Source organism: Podarcis vaucheri (genome assembly GCF_965113315.1).
Source record: "Podarcis vaucheri genome assembly, chromosome: 8".
Classification (NCBI taxonomy): Eukaryota; Metazoa; Chordata; class Lepidosauria; order Squamata; family Lacertidae; genus Podarcis; species Podarcis vaucheri.
The window spans coordinates 51,030,460-51,048,385 of NC_138766.1; the positions used below are offsets into that span (position 1 = coordinate 51,030,460).

At 41.4% G+C, this 17,926-nt stretch overlaps 1 protein-coding gene across 1 annotated transcript in view; it reads right to left on the minus strand.

Annotated features, from left to right (window-relative positions):
* Positions 1-16,517, minus strand: part of LOC309539061 (uncharacterized protein) — a 230,455-nt gene extending 213,938 nt beyond the window's left edge. Inside the window, exon 1 of the mRNA XM_082234866.1 lies at positions 16,481-16,517. Coding sequence (XP_082090992.1) covers positions 16,481-16,499 — 19 coding nt within the window. The 5' untranslated portion in view covers positions 16,500-16,517. The remainder of the gene's footprint in view (positions 1-16,480) is intronic.
* Between the last annotated feature and the right edge of the window lie 1,409 nt (positions 16,518-17,926).

Sequence of the window (17,926 nt, forward strand, 5' to 3'; positions counted from 1 at the left end):
GCTTGAAGCCATCATCTCTAATAGGGCAGCTTAACAGCTAATTGGGACAGGAGGCAGGAGAAAATATCCAGTTAAAAATCAAAAGAGAAAAAAAAGGGTGGTAGGGAAGTTTAAATCTGACAAAAATCCCTCAGCCAGGCATAAACACACTGCAATGCTATATTCAACCATTCCTGGCTATGAAAGGCCATGTGACCTCCCATAGGAAAATTCAACCAGCCTGTTTCTTGTGGGGCCCATGCACGTGGGTTACATCTCTCTGGAACACAAGGCGCCTAGGCTCTCAGCTCCATGAAGGACCAGACAGATCTACATCTGGACCTCTCAAAGCAAGGAGTGTTCTTCTGAATGTCTTGTTAATAAGGAGTGCTTGCTGTGACTCATGCATCAGAAGTGAAGAGGCAGGGAGGAAATAAAACCCCTTTAAGTAGGGTTGCCATATACTGAAGAGCAAAAAAGAGGACACATTTGCCAACTTCTACTTTTAATTTTGTATCACTATGATGACTCTACCCATGAAAAATAGGATATGTTCTGGGAAAAGAGGACATATGGCAACTCCTCCTGTTTCTGCAGCTCTGTGTGGAGTAGGTTGCCTTGTATGAGTCAAGCCATCAGTTTTACCTTGCATTGTCTACACTAATAGGCAGTCAGGCCAGACCAGCAACTGGCATGGTGGGACAAATGCCAAGGCCCATCATGATCTCCAGAGGGCCCATCATGGTCGACATCATCACCTCTTCAAAGAAACAACTAAGAAATATTTCCTTAAACACACAACTCATGGGGGAGCGCCCAGCAGAGAAGGGAAGCATTGCAGAGCAGTTGCAGCAACATCTTTATGACTCCCCAAAGACATCTGAGACTTCTGTGCTCTACTGAGTACAGACATACCTCAGAAATATAGTTTGGTTTCAGACCACTACAACAAAGTGAATTTTGCGATAAAGTGAATCACACAATTTTTGGGGGGTGGGGGTGGGGTTCCCATTGTATATAAAGTGTTATGTTTACACTTTACTGTAGTCTATTAAGCCAGGCCCCCTGGCTTCAAGGAATGGAGAGGAAAAACTCAGCTCCAGTGCTAGCCAGCACTACTCCCATGGCCAGAAGAGGGGCAGGAGTAGTAGGGGATTCCTTTCCCTGGAAGCAGCCGGGCTGCCTGCAGCCACACCTATGTCCTCATAAGGACCAATATATGTAAAGCACAATAAAGCAAGGTATACATGTACTGGGGTAGCTGGCAGTCAGCACTGTTGGTGATGGATATTGCCATTCAGTCTGATGCTCAGCAGAGCAGAGAGGTCCTGAGAGAGGCAGCTGAAGCAATGGCCAATGTCCTTCTTGGGGGCAGGGAAAAGGCACCAAGTAGGTGTGGTATGTAGGGATTGATGCTCATCAAGCCCCAGATTAAAATCTTGTGTTGCATTGTTGGCAATGACACTCCAGGGTTTAATGCAGGCATATCTCCAAATCCTTAACTAGATTGTGGCTGGAATTAAACATGGGATGCTCTGCATGCAAAGCAAGTGTACAGCCACTGAGCTTAATGCCCTCCACAGAGTGTACTTTTTGAGGGGAATTACACTTCTCACTGTAGAAGGATGCATTGCATATAGCTAAAGAATGTCCTTTTCTTCTCCCCTAACCTGCCCAATGTTTTCCTCTTTTCTTTTTATGCAGCCTCCCCTTTATTTTCAGTTTCAAAGAACTGCAATAATTCCTGGATCACAGGGGCATGTTATAAGGGCCTCTGCCATTCTAAATCACAATGTAGCCTACAATCAAACATATTATGGCATGATTCCAGGTGAGTCAGCAGACAATTTAGTAGTAAGCTGTTTGCATATGTATACATATACAAATGGCAAATGCAGAACACAATGTCAGAAAGCAAGAAAATGCAATCAAGAATTTATATAGTACCATTACCATCCAAGTGGAAAAAGCTCTGCAAAGAAATAGCACCACCCTTGTTTTGTCAGTTACACAGAAATGATACAAGTGGTTACTGCAAATATTATTGGAGAAAATTATAGAACCATTCTTTTCAACTCCCTTTGGTTTTATGTGAAAGAACAATGGCTTTCTCTTCCTCTTTCCCCCCAGTGAACCACTCCTGAATAGAGGGTGGAGGATTTTAATGGCTGCATATACCCAGACATTTGACTGAATAGATCTTGCTTCAGACAATTTATTTCAGTGCCGCCTCAACCACAATTCTCCAAGGAAGCCATAGGTGGTCATCACTAACAATGGCATCACAAAAGCATGAACGAAGAGCATACCCCCCAATATTCTTCATTCCTTCTCCTCCCCAAGCTTGGCAGCGGTGGCTCTGGTGGGGGAAACAGAGACATTATGGGATCAAATCAGAAGCTGGGATGGCCCTCGTAATTCCAGGACTGTCCCTGGAAAATCGGGACACTTGGACTGTACGGAAGAGCACATGTGGAGATGTGTTGGGATATTAATAAGCAAACATATACATCATTTTTAGGAGAATGCCATGCAAAGCCAAGGGAGGGGAAGGAGCACACTCACTAATCCTACCCTCTCCATTGCATCCTTGTAGCCTGTCTCCTCTGTGTCCCATGCATTGGGGGAGAAAGTATGGAGTGGAAAGCCTGATCTATACATGTGGGCTCCCTGCACAATTTAGAGCCTTGCACTTTCAGGATTATAAACTATGCATACGTACAGAAGGTTCCCTGCTGACATAGGAGGGGCCAACAAGCACACACATTCCTCAGCCTCATATGTTGACTGCCTTAGAATAGACCTCCTATGGCCACTGGTTTCTGCACAAAAATATGAAGGGGCTAATCCATGTGACTCAGGGCCAAAATACATGTGATCGGGGAGACCTGTGACTGAACTGACATTTTAAAAGCAACAACTGAAGAAGACCTTGAATTGGATCAGCTGCTCAGGGAGGAGTATTGGCTCTTTCCCTCCAGCACTACAAAACAGTCAGGGCCTCATCTTATTTTGGGCTTCCCTCTCCTGATCCCCTTGCCCTACCTGGCAGCCAGCCAGTGTGCCAAGACCAAGTCAAAAATCTGAGGGTCCATCAGCACCCACCAAGTTCACAGTCCAAGATCCAAAGTTGAAAGGCCAAAGGTCAGAAGACAAGGTTCAGGGTTAATCCAAATCTGAAGTCAGGATGCACTGCAACATCAAGCCCAAAGTCTACACCCATGGAGGTCCAGGAATATCCAAGACAAGTCTTTCAACATGGACAGCTGAGCAGACACAGCACCTTAGCTCAGCTTCCTTCTTATACTGTACCTGCTGATTGCAGCTTCTGGGCTTGATGAGTCATGTGACCCTCACCTACTCTCCATTTCCTCCAACTTAAGAATCACATGCCTGCTTCCCCATCTGGCCAGCTAGTGAATTGGGCTGCAGGCCCTGGTCTGCCTCTGCTTCCTGGAGTGTCTTGACCACTGTTCCCTACACCTCAGGATGGACCGTAATCATGGGGATGGGGGGCCCCTGGGTCCTGCTGCTCATGTTCCTATGCACTGGCCCTCATCCCCCCATCATCTTCTGTCACCCCTTGAGTACTACCTAAACCAACCCCTCCTTCCTCATCCCCAGCTTGCCCCTGTTTCTCAGTCGCCTGGATCCTCTTCCTCCCCCCTGAAGTCCTACTAATTCATGAGACTCTGCTGCTGAAAGCAAAGTTGAAAGGGGTAAGGGCAGATGTTGAATGGAAAATGGAGTGTGTGCAGAAGAGGCTAGTCACTTCCTCTGGCACCACAAATCCAATCCAGTTTGTCCCCCTTTGCACCTGATTTTAAGTCTTAAAAAAGACCAGATCTCATGAATTGTTTGGCTTTCAACTACCATATAAGGGGGCATTTTTAACCTGTTTTTCTGGAGAGGCATGGTATAAATGTAACTAAAGCAAAATTAAATAGTAAATATAGGATTTCAGTATGTGATTCTACGTTGTTGCTGCTGCTCCTGTTTGCATAATTCTCATCCTTTATCTAATAAGATAAAGGTAAGATACACAGAATGAACCCATTCTGTCTTCACAATACCCCTGTGAGGTAGTCGAAACAAAATAAAAAAAAATCTTCCAGTAGCACCTTAGAGACCAACTAAGTTTGTTATTGGTATGAGCTTTCGTGTGCATGCACACTTCTTCAGATACCGAAAGCTCATACCAATAACAAACTTAGTTGGTCTCTAAGGTGCTACTGGAAGGATTTTTTTTATTTTGTTTCAACTATGGCAGACCAACATGACAACCTACCTGCATCTGTGAGGTAGGTTAGTTTAAGAGATAGTCTTGAGCCCAAGACTGCCTACTGCAATTTATGGCAAAGCAGGAATTTCAGCGCACAAGTCCCCTTTCTGTTTGCCTTTCATTAATAACACTGAGAATTAACCACAAGTTTCTATTATAGTGACTGATTCCAACCCTGTAACCTCTTGGCCCTGCAGTTGCAAGACCTTTACTTCTGAAACCTCAACATGCCTCTTAGAAATATAATTGTTTGGAGGAGAGAGGATGTTGCAGAATAATACTGGTACATTTCTGCAGTTATTTTAATTACTCTGTTCTATGCAGTTGCTGTTATAAAGCAGGATACATATATAGAATTCATCTGAACAGCATGGTGAATGTAAAAAATTGGTAGTATCAGTATTCATGGCAAGTGTGGATGAAGCTGATCTTAATCAGTTCAGTTTTATGCCATATTTCTATGAGTAATAAAATGCCATCGGTCCCTTGTGGGTTATTGTTTCCTCCTTCTAGAAACATGATAAAGCTCCCTTGGGTTCGAAAAGAGCCAAAGGTTTGTCACAGAGACATTTTTATGGCTCATAGATAATTGTGACCTAGTTCTGACCCCCCAGGTTTAATTGCATATAAAAATTAAAAGGCTTACGATAACTAAATTCATGCTAATTTAGGGGTGCAACTGCTTCTGTTGCTCTTGGTGGCAAAACTCAAGTGATCAGGAATGCATCCTTTAAACATCATGATATTAACCTAAACAGGTTGAGTGAATGACTGAATGCCTTCCAAGTTGCCAAGGAATCAGAGGCTCCTCATTTAAAATCAAAACTTGTTTCAACTAAAGTCTGTTATAAATAGATGTAAAGTACATCACAGGAAATATTTTGATGGCAGTTACTGATGCAAGTGCACTTGTTCCAGCTCCCAAGAGAGAGTGAAACACATATCATGTTGTTTGTGTCAAACACCTACTCCGCTACCCTGGTCGTCGGTACTGAAACTCCACAAACTGCAGCATTTGTGCTTATTTCAGAGCTGGGATGCAGACGTCAACAAGAAAACTAAAGCAATAATAGTTAACAGGCCCTGTGACATGAAGGCGTGAAGAGAGATCATCGTTAGGATTCAGCACCCTTGGCACTTTCAGGTCCTGCTGCGAGTTCCCATCCAAATCTGCTCCAAAATTAATTAGATGTAAAACTGGATTCATTTCTCAGATGGGCAACCAGAACATAGTTCCAGTCTCCAGCTAGGTATGCTGGGCCCCAGTACATATCACTGCTGTCTGTCAGGAGGTTCTAGAGGTCACAGGTCAACCATACTGTTCACACCACAAGGCACACTCTCTCCCACTTCACTCTACTTATCGTACATGCAAGCTTCAGGCCCTCCTGTTATTTTTTTGGATCAAGAATAAAACCCTCTGTATGGGGGGACTGGTACAAAGAGGAGATTGTGAATGCAGCAACAATGTGTTTTTCAGACACCACAAATCAGGTGGCACCAATGGATTATATCTGGATCAATTACATCTGGCCACCTGTTCCTTTAAGAATTAATGATTACAGAACTGTCTCTATACATCAGGGTTGGGAGGCAGTTATCATGGAGTCCACTGTGCACATGCACTGTGCAAGGGGGTGAAGCACCATTAATGGCTATAACCTTTTGGTAGTGCTTGCAAACCTTTAAACTACTTGAGCATAGAGTAACCCACAGCCTTCAGGCTTTCATCCCAGGAACTGGGAAATGGCCAGCAGACTTCCCCAGTTGATTTTGGATGCAAGAGATAGAGAAGAACCTTTTGGATTGGCTCACTCAGATCCTGGTTCCACTCAGGTTTGCCTTTGACTTCTCCTGAACAGGGAGGAGTACAGTTGTACCTCGGAAGTTGAACAGAATCTGTTCTGGAAGTTTGTTCAAACATTCCGAAATGTTTGACTTCCAAAGCGCGGCTTCTGATTGGCTGCAAGAAGTTCCTTCAGGGGTACATGGAAGGGTTTCAGAAGGTACATGGCAGATTCTGCTCTTGTTTCTATAAAGTAGTACATGTACTATATTATTAAAACTACCCCCACATTATCCTTGCCCAATAAGGGGTATGCCAGTAAGATGAAACTCTCAATAGTGGTATGTAATTATTGTAAGTTTGGGGTACACTGCTGTAGGGGGTCTGCTTTGCCAGCATGTTTCCTGCAGGAAATGCACCAGGGAAGTAGATCCTAGCAGGACTGAATCCTCCACTGCCCCACAGGATTGAATCCCCTGCTCAAGGGCTGAGGCCCAGATTGGGATAGGTGAGGGGAAAATAAACCTATTTGGATTGACCCTGAACCCCCCCCCCCCGGGAAGTAAGGAGAGAATACGTTTGCTCACTTAAGCTTCCTGATCAATAGCGAAATCTCCCCCCCCCCCAATATTTCACATTCTTGTGCGTAGGCACAAGATGGGCAGTTAAAAAGAGAAAAGTGAATGGCTGGCAACAAACCTAAGTAATTCTTGTGTCAAGACTTTGACAAGCCATTTGTTGGGAAACCTATTTAACTGATTGCAGTCTACATACAGTTAACAGATGTGCCATCCAGGGATATGTCAAGCTCCCTTTCAGCGTTAGCAATTAATGGCAGTCGCTGGTGATGAAATAGTGGGTCTTTTAATCTCGTTTTTAAAGGAGAGAGGACAGTATAATTTCTTTTGTAGAATTTATCCATGTGGTAAAAGGGGGGGGCAGATCCATGCCATATTTGAATAATTTGGAGTAGGGGAGAGAATTGCTCAAGGAGCTGTATTTTAGTACTTGCACCTTTTCTCAACCTGCAGATTTGAGAACCTACATCAGAGAGGGGAAACCTTTTCAGTCTGAGGTTCACAGATTCCCTACTCAGCAACATTCTGAGGGTCACATGCCAGGGGAGAACCAGAGGCAAAATTTTGTGGAGCAATGGATGTGAATTTTTCCTTTGTCCAACAGGCTAGTTTCTACACACACACACACACACACACACACACACACACACACACACACACCCTCTAGACCTCTGTGTTTGACTCTTGAGACTCTTTCCAGTTCACATGCCCTCCCAAGCCACATAACCTACTCTGTCCTTCATCCATGTAAGTATCACAGTTCAAGGAGACATCCCAAGCAGGTAAAAGCACACAAGGAGAGTGTGAAGCAGGGCTGGTGAGGAATGTGAGCTGGGGGGAAGATGTGTGGTCTGGGAAGAATCCCAAGGGCAAAGAGGGGGATATTTGGTCCCTGGGCTTGAGGTCCCCCATCCCTGACCTTATGTGGAACAGAGAGATCATATTTGCAACATATAACCTAGTTCTAATTTAGGGAGCCAGATATATATATATATGGGTATAATTTATAATCTTTATATAGGAGATATATATTTAGCCCTCATGCATGCAGGCCTTCATGCTGTACACTCCCACTGCTAGTTTGGGAAGCGCCATACCCAAGACAGCTACAATCTGTATTTATCCTATATCTATGCCATCATTTCTTACGAAATGCAGCTGCTTGATCCATTTCCCTTCAAGCCAGCTTGAGAGAAAGAGCAACCTAGCTGTGTTTTAAGCAGGTACTGTGCACACCATGGATAGTGATGAATAACTTCACTGGATTGTGGCAAAAAGAGTGTAAAACCAGTAAAAAAAATAATGCACACTAACAAGCTTGATCTACTTGGTTTGAAGGCAATAGTCAAACTGACTTCAGCTTAAAGAAGTTAGTCTGAAACTGAATTAATACAGCTGCTATCATGGGGAATCTAAAATCATAGCTCATATCTAGGTAATTAAATTACTTATGAACCACACTCTTTAATTTTTGAGTATAGGATTACTATTACTGCTACTACTGGCACTCACCCATCATTGCTACTACAGGCAATTAACATGCCATAACTGAATTTGAAATGGTTTCTGTAAAATCAAGCTTGTGGCTCCTTTTTATTCTGCTCATGTGTATTTTTTTCCACTGACGAATGCCCAGATCAAATATTGTTCTGTGGGTTATTTGCAACATTCCTCCTCCTTGAACAGAAGAGTTTGAATATGGAAGAAACTTCCCAGTAAAATATGCAGTCTTGGCAATTTCCCTTCTGATCCACCTGAATCTGGCTCAACATACCCAGGTCCTCCAGACTATCTTGCAATATAGATATGGAATGAATAATATATCCACGACAAGGCTGGCAAATGGAGTTGGATCAAAAGATAGTAATAGCACGGTGGTTTTTTTTTATTGAAAACATTATCAGTCACTGATGTTCATCCTGAAGGGCAGGAAATCCACAAGAGTACTTTGGAATGTTTACATTCCAAGAATGTACCTTCTGGTTAAAGAAAAAGATAGCAAATTTTTCTAGTTGTGTGTTGTACAAACAAAATGTAAAACTATGCATGTCATGAATTTAAAACTACGAGGGAGACCTGCTGCCAAAGAGCTGCTTGGTTATTTTGAATCAATATATGAAATTTAGTTTTTGTCATCTCTTCATATAGTTTTGCACCATTAACACACAGTTTCTCCTGTCCCCGGACTCCATCTGAAATTAGCCCCCACCTTTCCCCTGACTCTTTTGCCTCCAAACCCACTGTCTCCTGGTTCTCCCTTGAATTTTCAACAATGTCATATCTGTATAATAGGTTTGTGCTGTTAAAAAAGTAATGTTGTCCCAGTGCTATCTATAGAAATGGTAATGCATGTTTCTGTGCTAGATATCTCCTGAAGAACTCATTTTGGCACTATAAAGAGCAGAATTACCAGATGGAACGATTTCTCAGCGTGCTGTGATTGGCATATCCATGACAATGTGAATATGATACCCTTAAGTAAATCACAGCAACTCTGTACTTCTCTCTTCAGCATCTTATTTTTGTACTATATAATAAGCTCCTCAATTTGCCCTCATTCTCAATTGTTGTCCTTGATTCTAAGCCACAGTCAGATTACTTGGAGTGGAATTAGCAAAGAGGCTTGGAGCGAAGGTTTGCAAAGTTCCCTTCTATGCCCTTTTATTGTCAACAAGTAAGCCCTGAGAAACAAGTAAGCCATACACAAACACATTTCAGTTTAGAAAGGGTATTAGAATGTTTAAAATAAAGGGAGTTTCATAGAATCATAGAATCGGAAAGAACCCCACTGGCCAGCTAGTCCAAACCCCTACAATGCATGATAGATGTCCATCCAGCCACTGCTTCAAAAGCAGCATGAAAGTTACTGTTTTCTGTTTCTTTGCACTACATCATTGCTGCCCAGTAACGCTATAAAACCTCTCCCGACATGATAGACAAGGTCACTTAGGCAGAGGCCTTACTTTATTGATTGGTGGTACCAAACAGGTGCCAAGGCTGACACACAGATCTTTCAATACATCCAAGATAGCTCAAGACAACATGGCTTCCAAGAACATAAAGTGAGTCAAGCCAAGCTAGAATCCTGTTCTCACAACAGCCAACCAATGCCCTGTGATCTTCAGATGAAGGGCAGTATATAAATTGAATAAATAAAATAAAATAAAAAGATGACCTGATGCATGTGGGAAGTCTGCAAGCTTCTTTTACTGTAGGCTTGTGGGCTTCTTATACTGTAGGCTTCTGGTTGGCTTCTGTGAGAACAGGATGCTTGGAACAGATGGGCTATTGGCCCGATCCAGCAGGCTCTTCTTATGTTCTTAGATAATACCACTGAAAAAGCCGGTAAAGCAGCCTCCTTGTTCAAACAGGCATTCAAGTACCCCTGTCAGTAGCCCTGCTTTTCTTGCTTGCCTTTTGTCTAAACTGAAAAGCCCCAGATCGCAATGCCACAGGAAAGGTAAAAGTAGATGGGCTTATAGCTGAGGTGCATGGGTTTGCTCAGCAGTAAGTTTCATAACACTTACTCCCTAGAGTGGCTTAGACCGGCAGAGATCAGGCAGCAAGTCCTCCCTCTTTGATGTTATTTGAAAAGTCCTGACTTTATGTGACTTTTTTTTACTGGCTTACTTCAACATTTTTCAATATTCTATAGAAATTTACTTTTTTTCCTACTTTTCCTACTTTTTAAGATGCTGTCTAGAAAAAGTAGAGACATCACCGTGCCAACAAAGGTCCGTATAGTAAAAGCTATGGTTTTCCCAGTAGTGATGTATGGAAGTGAGAGCTGGACCATAAAGAAGGCTGATCGCCGAAGAATTGATGCTTTTGAATTATGGTGCTGGAGGAGACTCTTGAGAGTCCCATGGACTGCAAGAAGATCAAATGTATCCATTCTTAAGGAAATCAGCCTTGAGTGCTCACTGGAAGGACAGATCCTGAAGCTGAGGCTCCAATACTTTGGCCACCTCATGAGAAGAGAAGACTCCCTGGAAAGGACCCTGATGTTGGGAAAGATGGAGGGCACAAGGAGAAGGGGATGACAGAGGATGAGATGGTTGGATGGTGTTCTTGAAGCTACCAGCATGAGTTTGATCAAACTGCGGGAGGCAGTGGAAGACAGGAGTGCCTGTCATGCTCTGGTCCATGGGGTCACGAAGAGTCGGACACGACTAAAGGACTAAACAACAACATAGAAATTTAACAACTACTCCCCATTAGGTCTCCTACTCTAATTTTACCACCCCCATTAATATACACAACTTATTAAGTAAAAACTAAAAGGAATAAGAAGAGAAACCAGCATATATATATCATAATAAGAACACAGAAATAAGAAAGGATAAGGGATTTTGAAAGAACGATAGAACCAGCAGATTCAGCAAAAGACGGAAACTCTGGAACTAATTATTTCTCAAAATCGTTTCCCACCACCCAATTTAATGACTTGTTTCTTAGTCTCACTATTTCCTCTTTTTTCACATTTACTTCATTTAAATTTTATTTATGCTCTTATGCATTGTAAATAAGAATATAAAACTCCCCTCCACACACACATTACTGCACTTGCCACACTGATCTGATCTGCAAGTGGAATATTGACAGCATGGGATCCTGCTCTCATTCCTCTCAGGCCATAAAAAACATAAGAAAAGTCCTGCTGGATCAGATCCTGAGTTCTACGGATGCAAATTTATTAATGCAAATTTAATAAATAATAATATGCTGGAGGTGGCTTTTTGTTTCCAGAAGGAATACAATAAGTGGTAATTGGCCGAAATTAGAGGATGTTGTACAGGTGACCATTTGTGGCAATGCCCTCTTACACATCTACTTAAGTGTAAACTGCACAATGAAAAGTGCACCTGGGGTAAGTGTCTCACCCCAGAAAACTGGATGAAGGTTAAGTATTCCTGATAGGTGCTCCAGCCTGCCAGCTTTGCCCTCCCCAAGAAAATCCATTCCATCCCCAGCCCCACCTGCTATTCACCCCAAACCCCAATAGTCAGTCAGCATTCCCTGGGCACTATGTACCTTCTCTTCTGGGTGGTCCCTCCAGGATTTTTTCCTTTTTAAAGTAAGTTTTTTTCTAACTTCTGCAAGCTCACCACCTGTTAATATCTTCTTCATGTTGTGTTGATGGGGTGTGTTATGGCTACAGAAGGATCCACACTCACCTTTAAAGCAGGGGAGTTATTTATTTATGTGCATGTATTTGGTGACACCACTGGAAGACAGTGATTCAAATACATTTGAGAGTTTAGCTACACTGGCCTTATTCCTGGCATCCTTCCTGACATGTATCTTAAGAATGCACATTCAGAAAATTAATATGAGTAGCTGTTTTAAGGCATATCCTTCTTATCTGTGGCCTTGAAATAATCTTCAGTCTTACAGCTTTATGATTATCCCAACACATTTATGTATTTTTAAATATGTACATTTTTTTCCCAGGGCAGTTCATGAATTAAGATCTGACTGTTTCACAGAGACAATATTCAGAAAAACAAGGAATCGCTTGTTAAGCAACATCATGATGATGGATGACTCCATTAATTCTATTTTTGCTTGAGCATGTCTGCATCTTCTAGAGAATTATCAGTTGTATTTAGTACCTACAGTTAGCAGCAGTAACAGTTTCTGAAAGCCCTTTATATCCCCCCCACCCTTAAAGAAATCCCTTCATTTTATACTTGCACAAATAGGCTTTGTTTTCCTTTTCTGATATTCTTAGAAAACTATCTGACATTAATTAGAGGTATACAAATAGATAAGAGAGTGGGGAAATTCTGGTCTGGAAACTTGTTTTTAATTACAGGAAAACAGAATCCCCATTATGCCAAAGCTACTTGCTGCACACGTCAGTTTATTCAGAAGCAAATACCTGCATTAGGCTGAGGAGGAGGTTCTTCGTCTGACCTTTTTCTTTGGTTATTGAATTTAGGTACAGCTAATTCTTTGTTTCTTGGCTTTGTGGTGCAATTGAAAGAAAGGACAAATTTGCAGTAGCTGCAGTATCAGAAGGCAGAGCGCAACGATGCTTTCAAGAGTGTCATCATTTCCTCTTCACTTATAACATAGGCCTTATTTACCGTATTTATTTTACAATGTCCTGATCTTGAACATATGCATGTCTTCCATGTCTTCCCTAAAGCTATGGTGGAACTGCACTGTAGTCTGAATATGATTATATGAATTAGGGGCAAAGACTTTGGACTGCCACCTGAAGATGACAAGCTAAGCAAAATATATGCAGAGAAAGTGGTGTCCTAACATGCATTACATGTTAGGAGATGGAGTTTGAAAACTCTGTCCAGCACCCCAGCCAATTGAGATCAAGCAGACACCTTCACTGTACACTTTTTGGAGCAGCTAAAAACATTATCATTTAGACAAACCTATTCACACGCTTAGGAATTTGAGGTAATTTTAACCTGTTTTGGTATTTTAACTTTTGTACATTTTAAAGTACTGTTGTGTTTTCTCTCTCTCTTGATTTTATTGTTGTAAATTGTTTTGAGGTTTTTTTTACAATCAAGTGATGTATAAATTTAAAAAATTAGATAAATAAATAAATAAATAAATAAATAAATATTCCCTTGTTTCCTGAACAATTCAAGTTGTTATCTAGCCCCCTGACCTTCACAGAGGGTATACAATGAAATGATACCCCTTATTTCGGCAAGAGAGTAAGGTTGCATACAAACTAACCTGTTTGTATCACAAAAATATAGCTTTTCTCAAAATGGAATAATCAATCATCATCACCATCTAGATTTATTCTAGATCAGGCATGTCCAACAGGTCAATCATGATCTACCAGTCAATCGCGGCGATGTTCCTGGTCAATTGCGATGGTACTTATTTTTATTTATTTATTTTAAAAAAGCTCCACTACTTTGGGCACTCTTCCCTTAAAAAAGCTTAACAACTCTTGGCAATGGCAATAGGTAGATCACTGTGAGGTTTTTATATACTGGAAGTAGATCACAGTCTCTTGGGAGCTGGTCATGCCTGTTCTAGATCAAACCATCCACAATGGTGGGTGTGGTTATTTGATATGCTTTTGAAAACCCTCCCCTTCCTTAAGCTATCCATGCCTTTTCTTCTCTGCACATATCCCAGGTGAATGAAGAAGTGGTGGTTATGATCCTGGTATAAGCCCATCCATCATTCAGCAGGTATAGATACACCCCCATTGCCAGAACCAATGACATCTGTTTTCACATGGACACACTGTGGGATCATGCAGACTCAATCTGCAATAAGCTCCCCCCCCCCAATCATGATCACAGTTTCTCAAGAAGCACTTTTCAGGTGCAAAAAAATACACAGCAGATCTTGATTATGTATGGACTGCGCAGAAATAACAAGTGCAGAAATGTTTCTATTATAAACTGTACATAGCCTAAATGACATGAATACATGGATTAAAGAGATCAAATGCAAACAGGAGACACATGTGACGTGCCTCTCCTTTTCTGGACTGTTTGACTTCAGATTGCGGCTGGAGGATTAAATGCTTAAATTCATCTTCAAGTTAAATAATAACTTGCCTGTGCACAATTACCAGTACCTTGTCAGGGAAAAGACTAAGAGAACACCTTCTTCCTGATATCATAGTTTGGTATCTGAACTGTTTTTCTTTGTTCTTAAGTATGAGAGAATAACTCAGTTGCTCACTCCCAAAGCTGCAGTTTCAAGTGAGACTGCCCAGAACACGAAAGGAGGAAATCTTCTTATCAGGCTGGTAGAGGGAGAGCGATGTAGCACCTCATGGAACAGATTATCTAGTGGCAGGAGGTGTGTGTGTGGGGGGGTGTCCCCTTGTTAGATGCCTTCCAGAAGAAGCCGGACCACCATATCTTGGAGGTGCTCTTGTGGGTGCATCAAGCAAGCGGTTAGAATGGATGGCCTTAAAGGCCATCCAACTCTAGGAGTCTAGTTGACTTGTAGTTCTGAGCAAAATCTTGGACTATAAGTTTTTAGTATACTGTACAAATCCCTGTCCTAGTGTTGATAGATAACACAAACCATCCCTTTGACTTAAAGGCTTTACAACCTAAATAGCGCTTGAAACAGTCTTTGCTTGTTGCTTCCTGTCTCATCTTCACTAGACAAAAATGTTCATTCCCAGACAACTACGTAGCACAGCATAAGCATTTGAATATCTTTGATGATAAGTTGTAGGGGAGGAAAAGATACCTCTCTCATTTGCAAATTCTATGCATTTGCAGTGGAAAATTAGAACAGCCAAAACAGCTTTTGGCTGCTCTGTTACCCTTTTCACTCTGTAAAAAAGTTGAGTGTCAGTAAGATGACATTTCCTGCTTTAATTGTCACATGAATAGATTGTTCCTCCCCCCACCCTCCAATAATTGCTGAAGACTTTTACGGCCTAAATTAAAGTGACAGAAAAATATGGCAATTGCTAGCACCATCTATTGGTACAAACATAGAAAAATCACATTAATTCCAACAATATATGCATGCTTTCAGCATACAATTTGATAGGATTTATGTTGCTTTAATTGAGGTTTTTATGCATGTAAGAAAATGGATAATTTATAAAAGCATCTATTTAATAGCTGCTATCTGCATTGTTTTTGGATGCATTTGCAGATTTCTATAAAGAAATGACTGTTCTTAAACTGGTAAAAGATGAGGGGGGTTTTTTTATTAAAGTTACAAATACCTCAGCAATCCCTATCATGTATCAGCCTCAGCAGGGGGATTAAACATACATGGAACGTAATCAGTTCTCTCTGGGTTAGCTGATTTGTAGAGATTTTATGCAGATGAAATTTAAGATTAATTATGGGATAACTCATGGGCAATTCACATGAATATTTGGGGGGCTTAATTTACATCTGTGGTGCCTTTTTATTGAGCATAGATTCAAATATTGAGATAATGAAGGAGTGTCTGAGCATTTCATTCTGAAATGATCAGTTCCCTGTAAGTGCTCCTTTGTAAATGATGCCCCTGAAGTGCTTTTGGTGGCCTACTAGCTAAATTGCTGAAGCCATCTTGCACAGATTCAGATCACCATCCATCTAGCCCATTACTGATAAATTTGACTGACAGCAGCTCTCCAAGGACTAGCACAGCTTTCTGAAATCCTTTTAGCAGAGAATGAATCTGGATTCTTCTGCATGCAACACATTATTCTACCCCTATGGCTCTTTTCTGAAAGGTCCTGGGAACTTGATGAAGCATTCAGATTATGGCCTGCCACCTCAATGCTTAAACCATCTTAGCCATTAGTCATGGATGATGAGAGTTGTAGTCCAACAACATCTGGGTTTGGGATCAGATGGTGGCCATGCCCCTTTCCATATACAGTTGTACCTTGGGTTAAGAACTTAATTCGTTCTGGAGGTCTGTTCTTAACCTGAAACTGTTCTTAACCTGAAGCACCACTTTAGCTAATGGGCCCTCCTGCTGCCGCTGCGCCACTGCTGCACAATTTCTGTTCTCATCCTGAAGCAAAGTTCTTAACCCAAGATACTATTTCTGGGTTAGCGGAGTCTGTAACCTGAAGCGTATGTAACCTGAAGTGCATGTAACCCGAAGTACCACTGTACAGTGGTACCTTGGTTCTCAAACTTAATCCGTTCTGGAAGTCCTTTCCAAAACCAAAGCTTTCCTAAACCAAGGCATGCTTTCCCCATAGAAAGTAATGCGAAATGGATTAATCCATTCCAGACTTTTAAAAACAACCCCTAAAACAGACATTTAGCATGAATTTTACTATCTAATGAAACCATTGATCCATAAAATGAAAGCAATAATCAATGTACCATACTATAAAATAAATAAGACAGTATTGTAGGTGATAAAAAAAAATCTTACCTGCATGGATGATAGTCATTGTTTGGATGGGGGGCTTTTATCCCCGTCTGCAGTCACATTATCAATCAATCAATCAGTAGCCGAACTGGGTTCCACATAGTCACAAAAACAAATTAACCAAAAAAGCCACAAAAACGCAAAATAAATAGCAAAACAAAAGCGCCAAACTTAATCCGTTCTGGAAGTCCATTTGACTTCTGAAATGTTCGAAAACCAAGGTGCAGCTGATTGGTGATTCGGCATTTGAGAACCAAGGGGTTGGAGTACCAAGGAGTTTGAGAACAAAGGTACCACTGTACACAGTTCTTTATTTCTCCGAGCATATGTGGCATTTTTGTGTCCATATTATTTCAATGAAACCCTCGTGTTCCATGTGTGAATAGAATGGCTGACCCTGCATTAATGTATGTGCTCCAAAGTCTCCAGAACTCCAGAAAAAAAACTAAGTGAAGCCTCTGACAGCCATGACAGTCAAACCACATGTTGACTTCTTCTTAATGTGAATATGTGCTGACCATCATGTGTGATCTTTCTAACAGGTACTTAACTGCAGCATGTGGTTGTTGTTTTTCATGTAATTGCAAGTGGCTAAGACAGAATGCTAGAACTGTGAAATGTCACCTTCACATAACTTCATTGCTTTTTGTGCATTTCTTCACACACCCTGCAGATTGATAAGCAAAAAAACACTTTGATTTCATGAAAACTGAATGTTGCATGAAAGATGTAAACAACATTGTGCACATTATGAAATGTGAGCTACCAAAAAGAAAAGGGGAAGAGTCAAACGTGATTGTATCACAGCACAGGTACTGTTTTGTTTTGTTCTTAGTTGTATTTGGGAGGAGGGGGGATTTGGCAGGGAGAAGAGTATTATCTTTTGTTCTGTAGTTTCTTCCAAATGGAGAGCAGAGGACACATTCTCTATTAATTTATTTCCCGCCCCCTGCACAAAACTGTGATTATGGGCTTTGGGAATGAGGTGTGAGGGTTCTGACAGGGTCCTAGAGCCCTCCCTTCTTCTTCCCAAAGCAGGGCAAGTGCTTACGATGCTTTGGAGAAAAGACAGGAGGATTCTAGGACTCAGTCCAAGCACTCAGTGAAAATTATAGTGCGGAATCCAGAAAAATAGCTAGATTTTAAAATAAGGATGTGTCCATCTGTAAATTTTGCATTCAATTACCGGTAAATGCAGCAGAAACCCATGTGCATTTACACAAAGGTAATTTCCACTGTGGAGAGTAGGGCTTACTCCTATGTAAGTCTTCGCAGGATTACGGCATTAAACACCACTTTTTTATCCTTAGGACTCCGTTCAATAAGGGACTAGCACTGTCATGTGATTTAACTATCATGCGACATTTATTAAAGTGGCTAAACAATTCTTGGATGACAACAGAACCTCCTTCCTGATGCAAATAATGTAGGGGGGGGATTTGGATCAGG